This window comes from Aristolochia californica, unplaced genomic scaffold, assembly GCF_029961685.1.
Source record: "Aristolochia californica isolate CCGP_79_NKW_82.1479 unplaced genomic scaffold, dmAriCali1.0.hap1 SCAF_5, whole genome shotgun sequence".
Taxonomy (NCBI): domain Eukaryota; kingdom Viridiplantae; phylum Streptophyta; class Magnoliopsida; order Piperales; family Aristolochiaceae; genus Aristolochia; species Aristolochia californica.
This window is the reverse complement of record NW_027182214.1, coordinates 473,251-496,501: the sequence shown is the minus strand read 5'-3', so window position 1 is coordinate 496,501 and position 23,251 is coordinate 473,251. Positions and strand designations below refer to the sequence as shown.

The 23,251-nt window shown below is 36.2% G+C and overlaps 3 protein-coding genes across 4 annotated transcripts; 1 reads left to right on the top strand and 2 right to left on the bottom strand.

Annotated features, from left to right (window-relative positions):
* Positions 1-131: 131 nt before the first annotated feature.
* LOC137965779 (vacuolar-sorting receptor 1-like) lies at positions 132-8,311 on the bottom strand. The gene is made up of 12 exons (XM_068812121.1): positions 7,668-8,311; positions 6,387-7,079; positions 6,073-6,161; positions 5,900-5,969; positions 5,580-5,663; positions 5,421-5,497; positions 5,210-5,291; positions 2,966-3,048; positions 2,795-2,861; positions 2,072-2,200; positions 1,521-1,627; positions 132-612 (listed from the first exon to the last, which is right to left on the bottom strand). Exons 1-12 carry the CDS (start codon positions 7,954-7,956, stop codon positions 511-513), a joined length of 1,872 nt encoding a protein of 623 aa, XP_068668222.1. The 5' UTR covers positions 7,957-8,311; the 3' UTR covers positions 132-510.
* Positions 8,312-10,950: 2,639 nt separating this feature from the next.
* On the top strand, positions 10,951-15,732 carry LOC137966606 (uncharacterized). 2 transcript variants are annotated; one of them, XM_068813285.1, is made up of 7 exons: positions 10,951-11,355; positions 11,478-11,620; positions 11,801-12,072; positions 12,204-12,358; positions 14,449-14,708; positions 14,864-14,926; positions 15,250-15,732. In XM_068813285.1, the coding sequence occupies exons 1-7, from the start codon at positions 11,109-11,111 to the stop codon at positions 15,505-15,507; spliced, it is 1,398 nt and encodes a 465-aa protein (XP_068669386.1). In that variant the 5' UTR covers positions 10,951-11,108; the 3' UTR covers positions 15,508-15,732. The 2 variants fall into 2 exon arrangements, with proteins under 2 accessions (XP_068669386.1, XP_068669385.1); XM_068813284.1 differs by having other exon boundaries at positions 15,247-15,732.
* A 1,876-nt stretch (positions 15,733-17,608) lies between these two features.
* LOC137965067 (uncharacterized) lies at positions 17,609-18,425 on the bottom strand. The gene is made up of 4 exons (XM_068811465.1): positions 18,048-18,425; positions 17,906-17,955; positions 17,712-17,839; positions 17,609-17,629 (listed from the first exon to the last, which is right to left on the bottom strand). The coding sequence occupies exons 1-4, from the start codon at positions 18,239-18,241 to the stop codon at positions 17,609-17,611; spliced, it is 393 nt and encodes a 130-aa protein (XP_068667566.1). The 5' UTR covers positions 18,242-18,425.
* Between the last annotated feature and the right edge of the window lie 4,826 nt (positions 18,426-23,251).

Sequence of the window (23,251 nt, the reverse complement as noted above, 5' to 3'; positions counted from 1 at the left end):
GAAAATACTTCCACTCCCAATTGGGGATCAATCAAGAAGACACCCACTTCTCTGATTTTGAGCAGGAGACTCGGTGAAAGGCAAATGGGGCTCCCTGAACTCATAAGACTGGGAAGCCTAAGAGAAAACACTGAATAATTATAACCTGTATTAGTGAAATGAAATAAGAGGCTTCACCCACTTGCATCATATCATTCCACCCATGAGACTAACAAAACCTTCACAGAAGTTGTAAACTGAAAACTACTAAGTGGATCTTTTTAAATTATAAGAGAAGCACCCTGTTACATGCAGCGAGTTGAAGAAAGAAAAGTTTACAAAAGGAAAAAAATCTGTAGTGGGAAGACGGGTGCCTGTTGAATTTACATGAAATTTCCAATGCGCAAACAGAAAACTTTGATCACGGAGAACTCCCGAGAGCAAAACCGATGGGCCATCATGATATGACAATATCGGGAATTGGAGATAAAACATGTTTGCAACATGAATCATTCCCAAATTTCACTCTCTTCAGATGTCTTGGCCATGTGGAATGTGATTGGGGACTTCTCCTTGATTGTCCAAAGGCATGTACTGAGCCATGATTGCCCGGATCTCTGAATCCATGTATGTCTGCAACAAAACACAGCAAGCATCTTACACATGTTAACATCCACAATGTTTTTCAATGATTCAGGATGAGATGGATAGAAGAGTCTCTAGAGAGATAAGTTATCTAAATACTAACAACTAGGGTCTACCAACTCAGACTCGGATACCACAGAGAGGTCTGGGATTTGATCAAAACATCATTAAAAATATAAAAGCTAAAAAATAAAAAGAAGAAAAACATAACATTGAGAAAGTATGTTTACCACTTCTTCTCTCAATATAAGTTTTAAGTAGAACACAACAGAAGTCAAGTCACAAAGTGAAGGCACCAATCTTTTAATTCAATCAATTTTTCTTCAAACTAAATACTTATAAATATTAAACCTGTCATCAATAACTATTCCTTTTCATGACTTCAATGATCTCATTTTAGTCATCAATTTGGATTATATCATATAATTTATGTACCCATTAGATTAAATTTTTTTGAGATTTCCTTATATCCAAATCTGGGCTTATCTAAATTCAATTACAGCACTCGAGAACATCCTTTAAATGGTTTTAATAATGTCTCTGTGATATTCTATTATATGAAGCACATTGTAAACTTATTTATGGAGAATTTAAGCATGAAAAGTTTCAATAAGTTAGTTGAATTATTTATATGACTCTCACTCTTAGTGCAGATTATGGTACTGTTTTGCTATAGAGTTGTCTTGGATCCGAGTCAGATCCCATGAATCATCTTGGACCCGACAAAATCTGAGAGGACTCAGCTGAGACAAGATGTCTCGCCAAAATGTACACCCTGACCACAGCTAAAAGGACGAAAGCTGCCTTAGATGCTAACAAACTCCGAAAAAGAGAAAGCTGCTCCAATTAGTAACAGAACATAGAAAAAAATATAGAAAAACTATGTATGGGCTTACCCTGATTCTGTACTTGTAAAAAGCATACCCAGCTACACCACCACCAGCCACGAAAAGGAGGATAACCCACACAAAGCTCCAAGTGACCTCGGTTTTAGGCTTATTGCCTACATCATTACCACAAGAAAGTTGTCCAGTGAGCTCAGATAAAACGCAAAACAACAACTAAGTTCATAAAGATGGTATGTGTCAAACTACCCAAGGTCTTTCTGGACATTCTTTCATTACAATCAGCCACATAGTGTAGGTGCAGATATTGAGGTGCATTCAAGAAAATGACAGAATATAAAAAAAGGTCACATCAAACTACCCTGTCTTTTTGACAATCTCTTCTAATAGGTCTCACTTAATAGGGTGAAGAATGGGCAAGTATCAATAAAGCCACATATTAAAACAACAAAAACAACCAACTAGCTCAAAACATTTTACTTGCTTTGGCAGTACCTGACTGCTTCTCGGAACAAACAGAATTTTCAGACAACAATATAATCTGTGTAATTAAGATATAATTTAGTACTCGGCATAAAAGAGAAATGAATAGAAATACTTACCAATGCAAGTATCGTGCTCCTTGATGTAAAAACGATCCCCACTGCAGCTGCAGTCGTAACTTCCCCATGTGTTCTTGCAATTGCACTCTGGGCACTGGCAGGCAACCTTTTCCTTGCATTCATCCACATCTGCAAGATGTAACAGGGATTCTTACAGGATCATGTAACACACTGTCCAGCATCTAAAATTTCCAAAAGACCATCATAAATAGTTTACCTATAAAGTCCACGGATAAAGTTCTAAATTTACCTAAGAAGTTCACTGTTTACCTATGAAGTTCATGCAACACTCCCACAAGATTCAAAACCAGACTATCACACATGGATGATTTCCTTTATTTCAAAGCACTACTAAATGAGAAAGAGCAGCTTCAAATTATATTTAACCTTGCCACATATGCATGGCAACTAATGGAAGCAAACTGGACTCCTTGTCTCACTGAAGAAGCCAAATGCAAGTAATTTATAACCAACATAAATTCAGTGATGGGGAATGGAAGGACCATTTCATATTTGTCAAACTTGGAACCATAGATATAACAGCTTTCATTGATGTCCATATATTAGCACCAGGACAAGTTTCTCTCACATTTCACAGTTACATTATGGTGAAAGCATAAACTTCTCGGAGAACATTATGATGTTTTGTATGTTATTAAAAATTATTTCGACTAAACAAATACCTTCACCTAGAAAAAACTTTAAAAAAATAAAATAAAATACCTTCACACGAGTTGACACCATCACCTTTAAATCCAGGTGGGCACTTACACCCAGTGGAATGATCTTCCTGCAAGATTGGAAAGTCATTGACACCATAACAACAAAATTTTACAAAATAGACTGACCACTGGAACAAACAAACACATAAGTTAAGGAAGTTTCATCACTTACAACACAAGCAGAGTATGCCCGACCATCCTGAGCTTTCTTCCAACACCCACCATTGTTGATTTCACAGCGGCCACTTCCAGAGGCTGAAGTATGGAGTTATCGCAGATTTGCAGGTAGAGGCAGCATCATTAGACAACAGTCCTTTTGTTTGTTTCATGTCACATTGAAGAGAAAAGACTATCCAAATCTATCATAAACTTAAAAAGCAGGGGCAACTCCAGATTGAAGGGGATTCAAAAAACATCATCAACTGGTGTTTGGGGAAAAAACTCCCCCTTGGCATCATTGGAGTTGTTTTTGTAATATTCAAGACCTTTCTGGCCCTTTTGTAATGGGCATCATGTTTCTAGATCAGCTAATAGTTTAGCTGATTCCTTGCTAAAGAGGGAAATTTCCTTCAATCCCTTATTGTAGGGGATCCCCTCATTCAATCTTTCTTTGTTTTTTTTTTTGCCTTTTGTCTCTTATTACAATCGTTTTTTTCTCAACAAAAAAAAAAAAAAAAAAAAAGAAAGAAAGAAAGAAAGAAAAATGTATAACCAGACTTGAGAGATTAAAAACACAAATATTTTGGAAAAAAGGAACCAAACATGCATCAGTTGATTTAAAACTCGGACAGAGCAAAAATGAAAGGCACATCATCAATTACATAAAAGAACCAAAAAGCCTAGAGAAGTTGGAACACGGCGTGGTATCACAGAACAATTCAATTTAGGCATAAATGTGTTTGAAAGAGTTGGTCATATTTTTCTTAACCTGCTTGAAACCCAAAATCAGGTTGGGGTGACTTTTGCAAGTTATCCATCATCCCATGCAGGTAAACTACATTATTTTCTCCTGCCTTTGGCAGGCAGAAGAAAAAAATTCTACTTTCATTAGAAATTGTAAATAACATTCACCCCCCTGTTCTCAAAATCTGCTCCTACCAATTTTCAATAAAAAAAGAAAGAAAAAAAGACAAAGGGGGGGGGAGGAGTTTAATCCAGAAGAGTTATTATCATTAAAAAAACTCCACAGTTTCTTTTTTTGGATAACCAATTTAATCATTACTCTCACCCCTATAAGAAATCGTAAACTACACTTCAACCCCCTGAAATCAAAATTTGCTTTCACCCCCTTTCTTCTTTTTTTTATAATGATAAAAGACAAAATGACATTATTTTAAGTGTTATTTAACTTTGTGTGGCCCACAGCAGGAGAGCCCCAGTAGTGACGGGCATGAGAAGGATCAACACAGAACCCAACCCTACCAATTTTAAGCAGGGATGGTGTGAGGAAAATAACCCAGTGCAAATATGAGGCAGGGATGGACTTCCCAACCCCGCCCCGCACCCAACCTGAGGGGATTTAACTTATGTGGTGTATTTTAAAAATGATATATGTATAACAAAAAAAGAGAAAAGTTTAATGTGAAGGATATACATGGATTGCTAGAATAAATTTTTGTACGTTGAACTTGACCTGAAACTCGTCACTATAAAAACATGTCACAGGGAGGGATTGGGTTGAATTTCCAAATCCATGATGGGTTTTTGAGGAAACAGTTTCAAGGGGTGGGGATGGGTTTTCAAAAAACCAACAACCCGATCTGCACATGCTGCTGAGCCCCACCCTAATTTTCTCCGTTGTTAGGGGTGGAGAGGCCAGGAGAGTGGCACTTCTCCTCATCAACACCCCACTCCCCCCACTACAAAACACACATCTACTTCCCCTCTTTATGTGTCAGCAAAGAGCAGAAGGGATGACAGGAGCCATTCTCCCTGCCGCAGTGGAGAAAGGGCACCCTGCCTCCCCCTGCTCTCCAACAGGAGGGTGATCTCCTGCAGTGTGATGGAAAAGGAAGTTTCATGTCACTCCCCTCCCCTCGATGGGGGAAGCAAATCAAGGGTGGGCCTGCCACATGTGGGCCACCTATTAAAAATAAAATAAAATGTAAAGCTTAGAAGCAGTTTATATCTTTTCACAATGAAAATAGAAGAAAAGGAGGTGTGAGAGAAAAATTTCAAAATCAGGAGTGAGAGAGAAGGTTAGGCATTTTTCACGGTAGTAAATAGTTATTAACCTTTTGCACGATAACAGACTTCTCTCGAGGGATAAACAAAGTCATATTGTAGGACATGAAGCATATCCTAAAGAGAAGGTCAAACAGGACATTGGAACAATATTTCGTTGTTTCATTTAAACAGCCCATATTGTTTAATCAATCAAAAAAAAACTTATTAAAACCAAAGTATCAAAATTTACCTTCACAGTGAGTATATCCATCACCCACAAACTTTACACCATCTACAATGGGGCACTCACAGACTCTCCCACGAAATGTGTCCTGCGGTCAAGTCATTAGAGAATTAAAATTGAAAACCAAACTTTTCTTTTTGGGTCAAATAGAGAAAATTAAAGGTCACACAGAAAAATAGAGAATAATGGTTAACAGCAAAACAAAAATCTAAAATACCTTGCAAGCAGTAATGTTTGCAGCCTTATCTTGCCAGCATCCACCATTATTTTCTAGGCACTCATTTGTTTCAATATCTTCAAGACCAGATAGAAAAAAAAAAAAATCAGTAAATTGGAGAGGTACTCTTAAAGCTACTGTAGAGGATCTTTTACTTACCATCACTCAAACAAGCAGCTGGCTCAGTAGCTTCTTGGAAACCCGAACAGATTGCTTTCAGTACTGCACCTTTAGCCAGCTTCCCTGATGTTAACTAACACAATTAGTAATTTTACACAGGAACCATGAATACTTACTAAACAAACTTTTTGCTAAGGTAGGTCCATTAGCAGGGAAACATGTAAAACGACATGCACATGGTGTGGCAGCATAAGAGAGGGAGATTTGGCCTTCGCTTGCCTCACTCCTAAATGTCACAAGTGAACACAGTTCTCATACTCGTTATTTAAGCAATTACAGCATTATAGTCTATTGCAAACCTCGATATTGTCTGTCATTGATTATTAAGGTCGGTAATATAGTCACATCTCCTCGCGAGCCTTTGCCAATCTAAATGAAAAAATTAGACCATTTAGAAGGAGAGCATTTTATTGTTGTTTTTAGTGAAAATAAGGAATATCATAACAGTCTGAGAAAGGATTCAAGACACAACCTGGGCAACCTGTTCTTCTTTAAGTACAGGATTTTCAGCATCTGCATCAGGATCTCCAATACAACTGTCTATCTTCTTGAGATCAAGACCTAGAAAACCACCAGGTAGCAAAGTATCAAAAAACCTATCACAACCAAGATCAGGATAAAAGCAAAAAAATTGTCCCACTGAAAAGTGGCCTTCAGACATTTGGAAACACTCAAAAGTTGCCATCAATGACTAGAAAACTCTGTAAATATTCGAAATTAAATAAAACCAAGGATCCTGCTGCCTTTATGAATTAAACATCATAAACAGCGAGAAAAGCAACCTACCAAGAGACTGAATCACTTGATCCGCGCATTCCTTGGTGTATTTTTGCTCTTTCATTGGACACCTAATAGAAAAATCTGTAACATAATCCCACCACAGCCAGGGCTTGCCACTCTCATTAGCCACTCTAAACAAACAAGCTTGACGCAAATTTTGCTTCACTACATCTTTACCGTCATACCCTCTACTAAAGTCCTGTTCAGGATCTGGAGCACAATACCTTCCATAATTTATGCACTGAGATTTGCACTGCTTACTTAAAACAAATGCTTCAGGGCAATACCAAGTAATATAATGAGGGGTAAATTGGGTATATCTCTTCTTTTCAAGTATCTGTGCTGCCCCCTTAAAGTTCTTGACAAATTCCAGTTGTGCATCACACTTTTGCCCACATTCATCATTGCTATTGGTCCAAAACTCGTATTCAACTCGTTCATCTGGATGGGGAAGAGATTCCCTCCAATCCAGCTTAATATTCACCATATCACCATTGGACAGAGCTTTTTTAATGGAGTCCCCAAAGGTTTTGCTTATAAGAGCTGATGGGATTGAGATGTTTTGGACATATTCTCCAGCAGAATTTTCTTCTTCAGGAGTGTCCATGGTTATTAAAGGTTCAATCTTGTCATCTGCCACAAGTATAGCTGCTGCTCCAGCTTTTTGAGCTTTCCATGCCTTTAAAGTGAAATAACAATCTGCATTGTGAGCAAATTTTGGAAAGCGGAATCAGCATAAATAACAAATATTTTTAGAAGCTTCAAGTTTGGTAAAGATTTGGCATAATAACCCAAGTGAAAGTGTTAAAGAAAAGTACAGTGAAAACATGTAATTAGAAAAAATTTAACAGTGTAAAAAATATAAAGAATTTCTCAAACTAAGACAAAGGGCAAAACCTAGAATCGACCAATACCACCTCAGTCACTTATTCTGAAGACCTCACGTTCAATATAGAAGTAAAGTACCACAGAAAGGAAAATATCCTCAAGTAACACTAAAAGCACAGCCATTTGTACACTTTACAAGAGAAAAAGCACCTCACAGATAAAAGCTGGACAATAGATATTAGGACACAAACAAATAAAACAGCTTAGAACAACCAGTATTATTCTCCCACATCAAACACGTTCCGGAACTCCAATTATGAAAAGAAAAAATATTGAGAGGAAGTTAATGAGGACCCAAACAAAAGCGATAAGAGTATATCGGCGTATTCAAATAAAGACATCAAACAAGCTAAATCCGTTCAACATAACATCGAATTAGAAAAGCTCAATTAAACTTACCTCCCCTGTCAGCGAGAAGAAATATGGGAAGGCCACCAGGCATAGATTTAAAAGAGATATCAACCTCGTCAAACCCTCTACATGCCTTTTGATTCGCTTTAGGATAAACCACAGTTCCGACCATCGCCCCACCGTACTGAGGAACACCAAAATTTCCGATGGCGCATTCATAAACGTCTTTAAGTGAGTCAGGAGAAGTCACTCGCAAGCTGTTCTTCTCCACAACGAACCTCCCATAACAAGCGCCCCATAACAAAACCCAGGTGAAAAAACCTACATTCACTCTCATTTTCACCTCAGGACCAAAACCCAAACAACTAATCGCCCTCCTTTCCTTCAGCACAAACGTTTACACGAACACCCTAATAAGATTTATCTTCATCCGGATCGAATTACTTCAACGAGCTCCTAAAGGACCCAAACTTGTTCCATATTCCCCAGAAACCCAGATTCAGACAAGACGAAAACTGGACAAAGAACCCTTGCTTTCTCCGCTCCGCTCCGCTGCCGATGGTTTGTTTTTTATTCTTAGACGAAACAGCTTGTGTAAGAGACCAGGAAGACAAAAAGTCCAAAATCAGAGTCGCGTTCGGTTCTGTTGTCTTCCAATATCACTCCGTATTTGGGACGATCTCCACAACGAGAAGTTCAGAAAAGAAAAACTGGTAAGTCGGGTGTGAGTAAACAGTTGGGAAGATCGAACCGTCCAGAGGGAGAGGTCACTTTCTCGGGTCATCGTCTGGATTTCTCCGGACAGATGCTTATTTACTGTGCACAAGCATACGGTGAGACGCACGTAAGAACCAATTGTTGTGTCACCATTTTTTCCCTAGGAATGAAATGAATTTTATTGTTTGTTGAGGTTAATTTGGTCATTAAATATTGTTACTATTTTGGTTAGGAATTTGCTTACTATGGAGTAAATAAATAATGTAATTGTAAAAAAAAAAAAAAATGATGGAAATGATTTTCGATTATTTCACATTTAATTATAAAAAAAATATTCTTCATTTAATTCAAAAGCCTTGGCTTGAATTAAAATATTACTAGGGCTAAGTTTTCTGTATTCTTCTCCTTCAATTAAAAATTAATAAAATGAATAAAAATTAGACCATGGAGATGCGTCTCATAGTAAAGCGGCTAACCAAAGTCTTTATGTACACGGTTTCCCGACCGTACACGGTAAGAAAGGCATCCTCGAACCATTGGCGGCTTGTCGTTAACACGACCTGAACCGTTAATCAAGACTAAATCACACGATCCTTGCCGCGTGTAACCCAAGCCGTTCATCTGAACAGGTGGCCCACGAGAGTGCTTCCTTTGACATACGGATCGACGGTCAAGATGAGATGAATTTGTAAAGGTGAACCCACTTTCTCCGAGCTTGGCTTCAGTTTGGGACGTGAATCACGTGGAGTATCGAACGGATGAAATTTTATATTTTTTTATTTTTCAGATTATAATTTTTCACCAAATCGACGGTCCGATCAGAAGAAAATATTAAATGATATTTACAAATTTTGCCTTTGGGAAAGGAAAATCTCAATAGGGTGGAAAATGGTCCTCTCCATGGTGCTTTTGAATGTGAATCACGTGCGCTAATAGAAAAAAATAAAATTTTAAAAACGTGCCTAATTTAAATTTTTTTTTGTGAGATTAGTTTCAAAGGTGACAATTTTACTATTTACTGACCAAATAAAAAGTAATAAAATTTTTACCTAATTAAAATGGATCAAAATCAAATAGTAGAAATTTCATACTTGATTGTCGATAAATTCTCGGGGTATAAAAGTAAACTGTATTATATAACGGCGTAGACAATATCGCCTTCTTCTGGCTTCGTGAAGAGAAGAAAGCACAATATTTTTGTTTAAAAATTAGTTTATTTTTGCCTCTTGACTTTTATTAATAATAAAGCTACATTTATTGATCGTAGATTATTAACTGTATAACAATATTTACTCACAAATTAATGATAGCTTATAAATTATAATTTTCAAAAAAATCCCAACATAATGGCATTACTCTAGTAAATAATTAATATTTTAAACAAATAATTAAAATATCTATATTTAAATTTTTTAAGTAATTCGAGTTAAAATATATCTGAAAAAAAAAAATCAATTACTTTGTAGGTACTAATTCTCCAAAATAGATAGATGCATTAAATACCATTTACACTTCAAAGCAATAACGTATCTCGTATTAAAATCGAGTTAACTCCTAAAACTAAATAAAGTGAAATAAATAAGTGATGGGGTTTATTATCTCAAGGCTTAATGATCCAATCAATTGATCACTATCTTATGTGTTACACTCGTATATTATTGTATGACAATTCTTGTTTGTATATGGTCATACGATATATAAAGGCCTAAGTGAACTAATACCAGTCTTCGCTACGGGTCGAAATGGAGAATTTTAATATATACCTAAACCAATAATAAACCTAAATAAACATGATTATTTTTATAATTAGTAAGTTAATATAATATATAAAATATATTAACATAATAATTAATTAAGTAGGGTATTTTGTTAATAAATAACGATAAATTATAGTTTAGTCTAAATTAATACAATAATTGAGAGTTGAAATTAAATTATTAATTAATTAATTAATTATAAAATATAGAATACTCAAAAAAAAAATTTTATTTTTATAATGTCTACATACTTGATCAAATTCTCACTTTAACAATATCTTAATTATCATTCTTAAATTAGTAATTTGAAATAGTAATAATAATAATAAATATAATAAATAAATAAATAACATACGATAGATTTTAGTGTACTATTAATTAATAATATAATTATAAAGTAAAACAAAATTATAATTTAATTAATTATAAAAAATAAATAATAAAAAAGACTTTGATAGAGGGTATTTAGGTAATACTTTTAAAGTAATATAAAATAATTTATTTAAAAAAATACTTAATAATGAACTGAAAAGGGGAAGAGGCTTTGAACGTCTAAAGGGGTAGAAAGAGAGGAGTTGAGATGGCTTAGAGGGGGAAGAAAGAGATGAGCTAACACGGCGAGAGGAGGCAGCACTCTAAAGGCAGCAAAGAGAGAGACAAGACAGATGAGGGTTTTACACTCGAGCGTGAATGTGAACGACACTTTCCATCGTGTGTGCGCACTAATACAGTTTTTGGTAAGTGAGAGTGAAATATCTTTCACTTTCACTTTTCATGGGTGGACTAACAGGCCTTCAAAGTACTAACCTCCACGATAGAGTGCCACTAATATATACCCATCTCCCTGCCCCGGTTCGGCCTAGAATCGACCTAACCGTAAAGCTTCACGGTGTAACACCCCTCGCAAATTTTATGGGATTTACTATTCTCACCGGAATGAGAGTGAAGAAACCACAGACCAGATCTGCACACAGAAGCCTAGATCGATGTAATTGAGGTAGCATAATCCACGAGCATGGCGAAGCCTCATTCCGGATGGGCCGCTATCCAGAAGAACTGGATTTTGCTTCTCCTTGTCATCTTTTCGGTTTCCACCATCATTCTATTTGTTTACAGGGCAGCTTTCGATTCATGCGAGCCGCATTTGGATCATGCTGCCGGTACGATTCCGGTGTTCAGAAGGGTGGGGAGCTCCGAGAATCCGCTCGATTTTATGCGGTCTAGGACTGTGCTGATGGTGTCTCACGAACTTTCACTCACAGGTACGTCTTTTGCCTCTTCGGTTGTTTGGAGCTGGGAATTTTATTTTTTTTTCTCTGGCAAAAGGGGGTTAGGAGAAATGCCAGTTCAAGGTGCATTTTGACGAAAGAGATTGGGTTTGTAGGTGGACCTTTGTTGTTGATGGAGTTGGCATTTTTGCTGAGGAGTGTGGGTTCACAAGTGATATGGGTTAGTAACCAGAAGCCATCAGAATCAAATGAAGTTATCTACAGTCTGGAGAATCGGATGTTGGACCGGGGAGTACAGGTAATGATTTAGATTTACTTTGCCTGCTATGGGCTTTTTCTTTACGGCCTATCTATGTTGCATCCTGCAATGTGTACTTTCTGAGCATGTGTCTCCTATCTCTGCTTGAGCTAGGTAGCATAGAATCTTATGTCACGGCACTCTGCCTGTTCCAATTCATGTTTATCTCCATCTTGGTAGGTCATTTCTGCTAAAGGCCAAGAAACTGTAGATGCTGCACTTAAAGCTGATTTGGTTGTTCTCAACACTGCTGTTGCTGGAAAGTGGTTGGATGCCGTTCTCAAGGAAGATGTTTCTCGTGTTCTTCCAAAGGTGTTGTGGTGGATTCATGAAATGAGAGGACATTACTTTAAATTGGAGTATGTCAAACACCTTCCATTTGTGGCAGGTGTCATGATTGATTCACATACAACAGCAGAGTATTGGCAGAATAGAACGCGAGAAAAATTAGGGTATGTGACCATATACTTTCAGCTTGATTTATTGGCTCATAGCTGATGCCCACAAGCTTTTAAAGTAAATTAAAATATAAAACTCATTTCCTTTCTCGGTGCACCAGTAATGTACTATTTTTGTTCAATAGGATCAAGATGCCTCAAACCTATGTTGTTCATTTGGGCAACAGCAAAGAATTGATGGATGTGGCTGAAGATAGTGTGGCAAGAAGGGTTCTTCGTGAACATGTACGAGAGTCCCTGGGAGTGAGGAGTGAGGATCTCCTTTTTGCGATAATTAATAGTAAGTTATTTTTTTTTATTTTTTCCTGACGATTATACGTGACAATTCAAAAAAAAAACTTTTTCAACTAATGTTGCTTATTACCAATATAAGGATAATTAAGCAATTAGAGCATTCTGAATAGCCATGGTCAATGATGGAAAATATACTATTGTAATGGGACCTGGTCTAGTACTTCAGCAAGATTTTAAAGCATTGGTTGTGTTACCTTGTTTTCTACATCGTAAGAGAATGACATGAAGTTATACCGTGCTGCCATTTTATTAAATGAAGGTAAGTTGTTAAAAAGCTGTTTGTAGAAGGAACAGTTTTATTCAGTCACAATAGTTGGTGGGTAAAAAGTCCATCGATCTATATTTGTGCATGTGTTTTACGTCTTAGGCTAGTTGATTAAGAATGATAGTTATTATATATAGGTGAATAGTCCTATATTGGTATGGGCTTGAAAAGATCTTGTGCTCATTAGCTGGGAAGAGGTCTCCAAAATTTGGTTAATCATTTAGAGATGAATCAGCCCAACTTTAACATAGTATAAGAGACAGCAGAAGCCCCTATTTGTGTTCTATGTGGCATTGTGTTTGTTCCTTGTGGCTTGTGTGTGTATATTCTCCATGTCTTCAGCCAGATTGTTGGTTTAGGCTTATCTGAGTAGGGAAGTGTTAGTAATTAAAAAGGTCCGTCAGACTAGTTATTTAAGAGTGTGACTTTTTGTGTGAGTGAAAAGTTCTACATGGATTTGGGTTTGTAAAGATCCTATAATTATTAGTTGGGAAGTGGTCTCCGAAGTTCAGCTAGTCATTTAGGGAGGAACTGACTCAGCTTTAACAACAACCAATTTAACTATCTATTTAGGATTTGGAAAAAAATGAAGGAATAAACCAAGAAAGGACCATGATATGGTAATTAATGTAACAGCATTTAAATTCTATCCTAAAAAAAATATGCTGTGCTGATTTTGACCTAAAAAGTTTTTAGTTTTTTTAAATTAATTATTATTTTAAATAAATTAACAAAAAAATAAATTTTCTTCATATTTCCACTTAATATAGTTTGTCATGGGAGGAAGATCCTCCACAAAGAATATTTCCATGTTCTCCTTCATTAGTACCTTGAGCAGCTCAGGCATTTCCAAGAGAAAAAAAAAGGGCAACTCATTAGCAGTGATAGAATTTTTAGCATGGTCGAGTCTTTTATCCCTACCAAGTCAAAAGATGAAAGCATTGTGTATCCTTTTTGTTCATGGATCCTGCCAGGGCTGGTTTGCTAAGTAATTTCTTTTTCCTTATTTTCAAGTTATAAGATATTCCATTTGTTTCCTCTTCAAAAATATTTTTCATTTGTTTTATATAATTTGTCACTTATCTCCAATGATTTTTAATATATCTCAGGTTTTTTGTCTCTCTTTCCAGAAAAAAACACAAACTATTTTTTTTTTTTTAATGTTGAGTACACAGGCATATTACGCTCTGTACACCGGTCCAACTTGAACCCAATACCTCACAATTGATTTGACCATTTTCCAAAGACCCAATCCATAACATGAGATGCTCTTTAAGAAAAAAAATTTTTTTCGAAAGCTATGAGATTCTTAATAAGCTTATTGTCTTAAATTAATGTGTAGTTAAAAAGTGTCAAAAATATGAAACAATAATGATAGTTCCTTTACCTTCAATCCTGTTTAAGTTATGAGTCTAAAGGAAAACAAGCAAAAAAGTGATACCTTAGTTAGGAAGTTGCAGAGCCAACTTATGGATTTAACCATGCATCTAATTTTATAAATCAGCTGCAAAATCTCTGTGTACTAGGTGAATGGTGGAAGAAATGGCTTAGAACTTAAATTTATTGAGAATGAGAATTTTCAGCGTAGAACGTATGTTTATTGAGAATTTTCGCACAACATAAAGATCATTTTCTTGTTTTTATACCTACTTTTTATGTTCTTATTTTCTGGATTTTCTTTTGCTCTTTTGCATTTGCATATACTGGCATCTGGCATCAGTGAAAAAGACAATCATCCTTATGCCAATAGAAAGTTTCATGTAAGAAAATTTCTTTCTTCTGAATTCTGAGCAGTAGAGGCAACTACGCAGGTGTTTCCCGAGGGAAAGGCCAGGACTTATTTCTCCGTGGTTTCTATGAAAGTCTGCAAATAATCCAGGAGCAAAAGATACAGGTGCCATCCATGCATGCAGTAGTAGTCGGAAGTGACATGAGACAACCAAAATTTGAAACAGAATTGCGTAACTTCGTGGCAGAGAAGAGGATCCAAGATCGCGTCCATTTCGTCAACAAAACATTGACAGTATCTCCTTATTTGGCAGCAATTGATGTGCTTGTGCAAAACTCACAGGTTGGTTATACTCTTTTTTTCCTCTGTGTGCGTGTATGTCCCTGAAAGCTTCCAGTTTTTAAAGTCTCGGGTTTCCAATTTGAACCATGTTACTTGCAACCTGTATTGGTATATGGAAAAATGAATTTTCAATGTGAAGGTGTGTTCCCGTACAGGCCCGAGGAGAATGCTTTGGAAGGATTACCATTGAGGCCATGGCTTTTCAGTTACCTGTATTGGTATGACTTACCTTCTTACTACTAATCATTAACTTATTTATTCATCTGCCGTAACACCCACTTTTGCAACGCCTATGACAACTTTGCTCAATCTACTTGTTGTCTCTCTATGTTAAGTTTCTGCATTGTTGGTTATCTTGTTAAAGTCAGGTCTGGGGTCAAGTCTGATTTAGAGAAAGGGATGTAGTGTGTGTATGCAATCTGCAAAAAAATCATAAGAACATACCTTGCCAAGGAAGATTATTGAGCCTTGTTTTTGGTTGTTGTGACAAGCCAATCCACATATGCCCTGTTTATTTTTTTTATTTGTATTAAAAAAGCAGGGCACTGCTGCTGGGGGAACGACGGAAATTGTGGTGAATGGGTCAACGGGTCTGCTGCATCCAGTGGGAAAAGATGGAGTAACTCCCCTCGCAAAGAACATAGTGAAACTTGCCACCCACGTAGAGCGGAGGCTAACGATGGGACGAAAAGGTTATGAAAGGGTTAAGGAGAGATTTATGGAACATGATATGGCTGGTAGAATTGCTCATGTTTTGAAGGAGATACTGATGAAGTCTAGAGGCAAATCTGGCTCTTGAAGCCTCATTTATGTATGAAGGTTGCTCTGAATCTAAAAGTTGTAAAAGTTTTTTCTTTTGACCATCGTTTCTAAACTCTAATCAGATAGATATTGTAATTGAAGGCCTCACAGGAATTTTTGTACTCCCAAATAGGCTCTTTGCTTTCTTCTTCTGTCTGTAGAACTGATTCTCTCTGTACATAAATTATTGAAGACTAACCGTGTACTTTATGGGTGCGGTATACTCCATATGTGTACCTGTAAATCAAGACGGAAAATGCATATGGTTGTACCATTACAATTAGACATCTGTTGTATTATGTGTAATATTGTCATGAGTGATTTGCACTTTTTGATTTTGTAGCTAGATGTTTACATCTTGATATGGACGGTGGATTACTGATTACCAGTTTGTGGTCATATTATCATAAATATCAGAGGAAATATAGAGGTTCAAAAACAAGAAGAAAATGACTCTAATTTCAGGATTGGAACACTGAGTGCATTCTCAGTTTTTTTTTAGTTAAATAGATTGGGTATACACAAACAAAAGATGCCCACCTTTTCTTCTTTAATATGAAAAGGAAAAGGAATGATTTTTTTTTTTTTTTTATATTTTGTTGTTTGCATTTATCTCATAACCCATATGTGGCAGCCTGTGGTTCAATGGTCTCATGGGGGTTTTCTAATTGGAGGTCTCCAGTTCAGGGCAGGATTTTGGGTGTAACCAATTGTAATAAATTCAACCCAAAAAAAACATACTCTGGTAGTCGTTCGCTGTGTTTCCTCTGGCTGGTATTCATTGTCACCTTAAAATTTCTATTGATTGAACACTTTCTATTCATTATCTCTTGTGACATTTTCTCCTATGAAAGAACGAAGTGACCGCAAAAGCCTCCTTGCATAAAAATAAGATATATACAGTTACAGAAGAATTACACTACATTTTAAATATATTGATTTTTAAGTTAATATAACTAAAAAGTTCAAAAATACAAGAGGATATTTAATTATTATATAGGTCACGCAGCACAATATATCCTATATCCTTTAAAGGTATTTGTTTTAGAATAACGTCCAAAAAGCTGGCCTTTTCTGGTTTTCAATTGAAAAGAAAGGGCACAGCAAGGCAGGATTTTGAAACCAAAATCCACCTCCCAGTTACCTCCCAGTTATCCCAATGCAGCTGGTTGAGTAAGGTTTTTCTGCTAGAAAAGCAACCGGGTAGTAGTTCCAATTTTTTTTACTGCTAGAGCAATAAACGAATCCAACAAATGAAATGTATTAAATAGATTAGGCTCAAGTGCATGCATCTGAAGCAGAACACTACAGCAGGAAGTTAGATAACCTTTGATCTCCAAAAATCAATAGACTAAACTCAGGATATATGAAGCAGTGCCCAATAAATGAAAATATTTGGAAAGGAGAGCAAATATGGAAAACTTGAAATTCCCTCTCCAGCCCCTTGATTCTACCTCTGGAAAGGTAGCCATTAAGACATTACATATTTATAGAATCTTTCTGCAGATATAAAGAAATAAAAGTATTTGTTAGTGAGAGTAAAAAGTCCCCCCTAAAATGGCTTAAGATTCTACTTGCTTTATAAAGTTGGATGATAAGTTTTTTAAGTGATTAATCATTTTGAGATGGAATTGTAAAAACTATGGACACTACCTATCTCTACATTGGTATGATATTGTCCACTTTGGGCCTAAGCCCTCATGGATTTGCTCTTGGGCTTTACCCCTAATGTGGACACACATATATATATTATCCAAGATCCTCTCTACTTTTAACCAATGTGAGACTTTTGGTCGTATGCCCAACTGGAATTAGATCCAACTTCACAGTAATGAAGAAGAAGATAATACATCTATGTTCCTTTTCTCACTATTCAAAGAATGGAAGTTAAACATTTTTATTTTGTTCTGTTGGTTCTTTAATAACCATATCAAGGATTTACCTGCCTGAAAAGCGAAATTATTTAGACAATGCATCTAGTCCAAAACGATGTCAACCAGCAGAATCTTGCACAAAGAAGTAATCCTAGTAAGTATAATGAGACCCACGCAATACTACATGCAACAAGCTCACGAACTCCGTTTCTTGCGTTCTTCATTTCAAGAGGCATGATTATTCACCTGATCAATCTAACAAAATCATAAAAGATGGTGTAGAAAATCAAGCCTTCTTAACTGGATTGTTTTCTGATGCTTCTAGTACCTTTCGGACACACAGAAGCTGAAGAACGTAACTTTCAAGCATCATCTCATAAGATTGCTCAACATGAGATTGTCCCTTACCACAGGTTTTTAATTCAGGTTTAGAAGTTTCTCTCTCTGCATCTACAACTGAAAGGATGATAATGTCAAATATAACCCAATAAAAAAACTCAAAAACAAAACAACCTGAACTACCTCTATTGCCATATTTAGAATACAAGTTGATGCCAGCATATTTGTGGTGCCTAGAGGGGAAGGTAAAATCTCAGTAACCATTCTCAAAGCAAGAAAAAGCAAGTAGATTGCAGCAATGTAAATAATGAATTATTTGGCTTACTCTGTATCCATTGTAAACTTCAGAAGCCTTGCAGGAATCTCCATCGAACCCGTCAGAATCTCTTGAGCAGACACCAGAGATTTTCCCATTTCTGGATTATCAATCACTTCCACCTTTCCCTCTTTTTCTTTTTCAGATTCATTATATCTATCCTTTGTACTGACTGAGGATAAATCAGTTTCCACAACAGGCATGTCTTTCTTGAGGCCTTCAGAGACGTCGGTAACGATTGGCTGAGTTCCTGACACTTCTTCAATATCTCCTTGACAATCAGGTGCGCAGGACTGATTTATAGGTTGGGCTTCTGTTAGAGGTAGGTGATCAACTGATTGCTCTTTAACTACATTTTCTGCTGATCTGAAGCTGTCACTACCAATGCACTTGGATTTGAATTTGGATTTCTTAGGAGAAGATTGCACTCTAGGGTGTGTTCTAGTAGTAGATGGATATGGCCCACAAATATCCTCTACAGACCAAAACTCTCCCCCGAAAGATGTAAATTCTGTACCTGAAGAAGGTTGAGGGATAGGCGCAATATCTGCCATGCTCCCATCTTCAAAAAATGATCTCTCTAGTGGTTCCAGAGTTCTTTTGACAGAAGCATGCCCTTTCAAGGGCTGAGCATCTGTAAACCACAAGAAATTTGACCTATCGTAGTTTCTTACATCTTTAAGTATGTCTTCTTCATGAACCTTGCCCAGTTTTCTCGACTTCACTTTTGCCACAGAAATATTCTTCATCTTTTTAGTTGCGTTCATGTGCAACTCTGTGTCATGATTTCTGTCTCTTAATCTGTCTGAGAACAGTTCTGAAGTTGGCTTTCTTGTTTGGTCACCCCTCACTAAAAATACAGTTTTCAGCATAGTTAATGCTCCTTATAAGTACATACAAAAAAGCTCCTTGAAAGGGAAAATGTTACAGACCAGAATCACATTAAAGTATCAGCAATATATTTTGCTAAGTTGTTAACTAAACCTGTGCTGGATGAGCATGACTCCTCACTGCATTAGTAGCCATAGCAGGGAAGGTCGATTTATCAGAATTCATGAAGACACTTCACATATTAAATATTGAGAACCACCAACAAGGTTTGGAAATACCTCAATAAGCTCATGCTGTCCATTAAATCTTCTGAACCGAAAAAGGAACAAGAATAATCATTGAAGAGCTCAATCTTGGGATCCAAACACTGGAAATCTTCAGGATACCTGCCACCTCTAAGAAACACCAAAATATAGTCCTTCCCTAACCTAATATAAATTTAAAGAACTCTAGAAGAAATTGAATACCTTCGCCCATTAAAAGCTTTGAAACCATTTTCTTTTTCTGATGGTAAATGCTGTAGACTTGATAGTGGTGAATCTAATTGCCATAGGTCTAAAAACACAAAGGAGAGGTAACCAAGAATAAATTATAATGTGATAGAAAGAAACATCTAAAGCGAATCTCCTGCTTAACACAATTATTCAAGAGCTATTGGTACTTCTCCGCATGATATACCCAGAAAACATATGTTGTCATTTTTAAGAATCAGCACATCATATCTCATCACTATATTCATTGAAACAAATATTACCTGTTTTGCACAGAGGAGACTGTCTTAGATATGTCACATATATTAAGTTCATAAATATGTAACAAAAATTTTGAATCACATTAAAGGCTGAAACTTTCAGTTAAAAAGATACACACATCAAATAAAATGACAAAAGCACCTGACATTCTAATAGGTTTGTTATCCCGTTCTCCAACATGCCTGCATAAAACCAACAGTTTAAACGAAAGTGGTTGCAAAATGTTTTTAATGATAAAAAAAAAAAAAAATCCACCAGATAAAACCTTCTGTTGAGCAGAAACTGATCCTCAAAATCATAATCAAAGATTTCCTGGGTTTTGTCTCTCTGGAAACCATAGTCCATAGGAAAAGTTTGACTCTTCCACGTTAAACCATAGTTTGTATCATCAAAGACACTGTCATCCAGGAAGCTGGATCCACCTGATGGGGAAAACTAAAGAAATAAGATACTTAATCCAGGGAAATTTGGTGGCAAAATGAAATAGAGAAAGATATTGGATGCGAGTGTCTGTGTGAATTTGGGGGGTTGGCCGTGGATGGCATTATACTTTGAATTGAAAAGTTTTTTGAATTTGAATTGGCATTAGGCTTCTTCATGCTGGAATATGATTTGAAGCTCTGGAGGCGAGGACATAAAGAACAGGGCTAACATATTTTTTTGGCTTCTCAAACCACAAGGTATGGAGGAAAGAAATTACCATCCCATGTCTTATCTGGAAAAAAATTACCATCCCAGGCATTATCTTTCTCCTCCATTGAGCAACAGAATTTCCACTTATCACTGAGAAAATCATCCGAAGAATCGTAAGTGTTTGGCATAAATCCCCTTGGACTGCAGTTTGGGACTTCTGATTTGGACATTGCACATCTTGAGATCAGTGGTATCTTTGGAGGGCTGCCACCAAGTGAAATGTTGATATCAGAAATTTAGCATGTTGTAGGCAAAATCCATTCAAACATGTATATAGATAAGCAAGAGACATAATACAATACTCCTACAATGTAGAACCATATCATAAATGCATCTCAAACCATGCATGAAAAAGGGGTAGCTAATAGGAATATCAGACTATGTGTTCCAATGCATTAGCATAATTAGAAAACAAGTTAAAGAAAAGTATGATATAAGCCAATGCCAATAGAAAATAGTAAAATGTAACAAAAAGTGTTGTAAACCTCTCTTCTCTATATTATTCACTAAGTGATTTACAGGATTTTTTTTCAAAGACAATTACATGATAAATGTCTTTAAAAAATTATAAAATAACTAGTAACCCCCACAGTCAAGGGTGCCCATATTGCCAACACGTGTTGGACTTGAAGGGTGCCGAGAAGACACAATATGACATGGATTGCCCAACACAAACAGTGCATATGACATATTGGGTGTATTGTATGGGATTTGGTCCCAATACAGCTCTTGATAATGATATGGGCCACTTTGTCCACAATATAATAAAGACAAACCAATAAGCTAACTTACTATACTACCTTTGTCTACCTAACTTTCCACACTCTTCAAGCTAAAATATCAAACATGCTTAATTTGTTAAAAAATCAAATAAAAAGGTGATGAGGCAAAAATTTGGTTAAATGTATCTCATTAATCTTCAACAAACATAAGGAGTACAAATCATCCCATTCATAACGTGTTATAGACTGAGAATCTACTTTTATATGTTTCACATGTTTTTCTATGAAATACTAAGTTAACAGCAATGGAGATAGACAAATTATTGTCAGATGCCATTAGGAGAAATAACCAAGTCAAACTCAACAATAGACTAATTTATCTACTTCATTTTAAAAGATTTATAAAACATTGCTTAATTTTTTTTTCTTCTGCACTACCTAGCTGCCACTTTTTTCTTTTGCATGTTACTATATTTAGTTTAATAGATGCTAGACTACTTGTAACATATAATAGGGTTGTTTGCTAATGACTCCAATGGCTAATAAAACATTTTGCATAGTCAAAGTCAAATAGTGCAAGTTACCTATCCACTGTTTGTACAACTTGTTGTCAAATAATAAGAGACTACACATCATGTAAGACTATGCTAGCTTGTATAGGTTTACATAGAAGCATGCTTGTTTCCCCTCAAAGATCCAAAAGATACTTTTGTATGAGACAGAATTATTTCATTGCCTATCCATTCAACCTCAAATCCAATCAAATACCTCAAGAAGACTAAGCCTTTGGTTTAAAAGTTTTTTCATGAACCACAATTACTTAGTTTCACCAATGTCAGCACATCACCACCAGACTTACCTTTATCATTGCCATACACAATCAAAACCTTGTTACCAAATGCATGATGAAGAGCAGACAATAGATGATCTAATTGACTCTTAAAACCATATCTTATCATCATTTTGCTAAATGCATCCCTCAGGCACTCCGAAAAAAACTTCCATCGCTCCTGACCCACATGACCCAAGTCATCAAGAAAAGAGTTAAGAACAGAATGGAAGTCAAGGACATAAGAAAAGTTTACATGGTAATGAACGGAATCAAGAGAAATAACACTTGCCAAAGAATGATGAATGCTGAAACAAGTTCCCTATCAAAGTATAGGAAGACTGAATTTAGGAAGAAACATTTGTTGAATGCTAGAATGAAACTGAGCTTTTATTTCGTAATAAAATGCTTTTAATATAGATGCCAGTTCCAACATCTCTTTGACCATGTCAATCCAGGCATTTCTCAAAAAATAATCTCTGAATGCAATAAAGTACTTAAACCCAAACACTCTAGATAGAATCAAAACTCAAACATCAGAATACTAATTGGAAAAGGAAACTCACTGTTTTACAACATTACTTTAACATGTCTGTAAAAGTTGAAGACTAAGAAGCGAAGATGAAAGAAAGCTGCTCCTGAAACTGTAGCAGTTCTTGGGGTCAGAATTCGACCCCAACTTTCTGGTATTCCGTCCCTTAATGATAATTACATAAAAGGACAAAACTACCTCTCATTCATAAATACCTTATGTTTCACTAATTATATATAGGAATTGAATCAAAACAGTAACAATCTGAGTCAAATAAAGACATAATGACATCTAACCTATGAGGGGAAACACACATAAAAGTAAAACAGCCCATAATACCCCTACATACATATTTCAACAATACCAATCCAGGCCATTCTCAAAAAATAAGGGCTTTTGTTAGCTTTCAATACAACAGTATTGGGCTCCTGAGTGGCTGGTCATTTTGGGATGGAATCAAACTAAATCTAACAATGGTAGTAGAGTAGGATGTCTCCATGGGCAAGGCCCAGTTGTGCTCCATTGGGAGATTGTCCCCATGTCTTAAGCCTGTGATATGTAACCTAGACGTTAGGGGGAGTGTGGAGAGATAAAGTCCCACATTAACAAAATGTTAAGAAATGTTAGTGGGTTATAAGGGTGCACAATAAGCCTCCTAAGCAGCTAGTCATTTTGGGATGAAACCAGGCTCAATCCAACAGAATTCACAATGGAGCACACAACACACAAACTCCCAAGTTAGGAAGCCTATTTTCCAACTAATGAGCCCAATATTCATTTAAAAAAAAAAAAAACTAATAAGCCCAATATATTCCTACTCATTGATCTATGTTAGAATATTCTTAGCAGAAAGA

Coding starts and splice junctions, on each gene's coding strand:
- LOC137965779 (XM_068812121.1), bottom strand. CDS start 7,956: ATGAGAGTGAATGTAGGTTTTTTCACCTGGGTTTTGTTATGGGGCGCT. Junction 7,080..7,667: donor TCTTCTCGCTGACAGGGGAG/GTAAGTTTAATT, acceptor CTCACAATGCAG/ATTGTTATTTCACTTTAAAG. Junction 2,862..2,965: donor GGGCATACTCTGCTTGTGTT/GTAAGTGATGAA, acceptor CCAATCTTGCAG/GAAGATCATTCCACTGGGTG.
- LOC137965067 (XM_068811465.1), bottom strand. CDS start 18,241: ATGCCTGTTGTGGAAACTGATTTATCCTCAGTCAGTACAAAGGATAGA. Junction 17,840..17,905: donor TTCTAAATATGGCAATAGAG/GTAGTTCAGGTT, acceptor TCATCCTTTCAG/TTGTAGATGCAGAGAGAGAA. Junction 17,630..17,711: donor AGCTTCTGTGTGTCCGAAAG/GTACTAGAAGCA, acceptor TAGATTGATCAG/GTGAATAATCATGCCTCTTG.
- LOC137966606 (XM_068813284.1), top strand. CDS start 11,109: ATGGCGAAGCCTCATTCCGGATGGGCCGCTATCCAGAAGAACTGGATT. Junction 11,356..11,477: donor TCACGAACTTTCACTCACAG/GTACGTCTTTTG, acceptor TTGGGTTTGTAG/GTGGACCTTTGTTGTTGATG. Junction 14,709..14,863: donor TGCTTGTGCAAAACTCACAG/GTTGGTTATACT, acceptor GTTCCCGTACAG/GCCCGAGGAGAATGCTTTGG.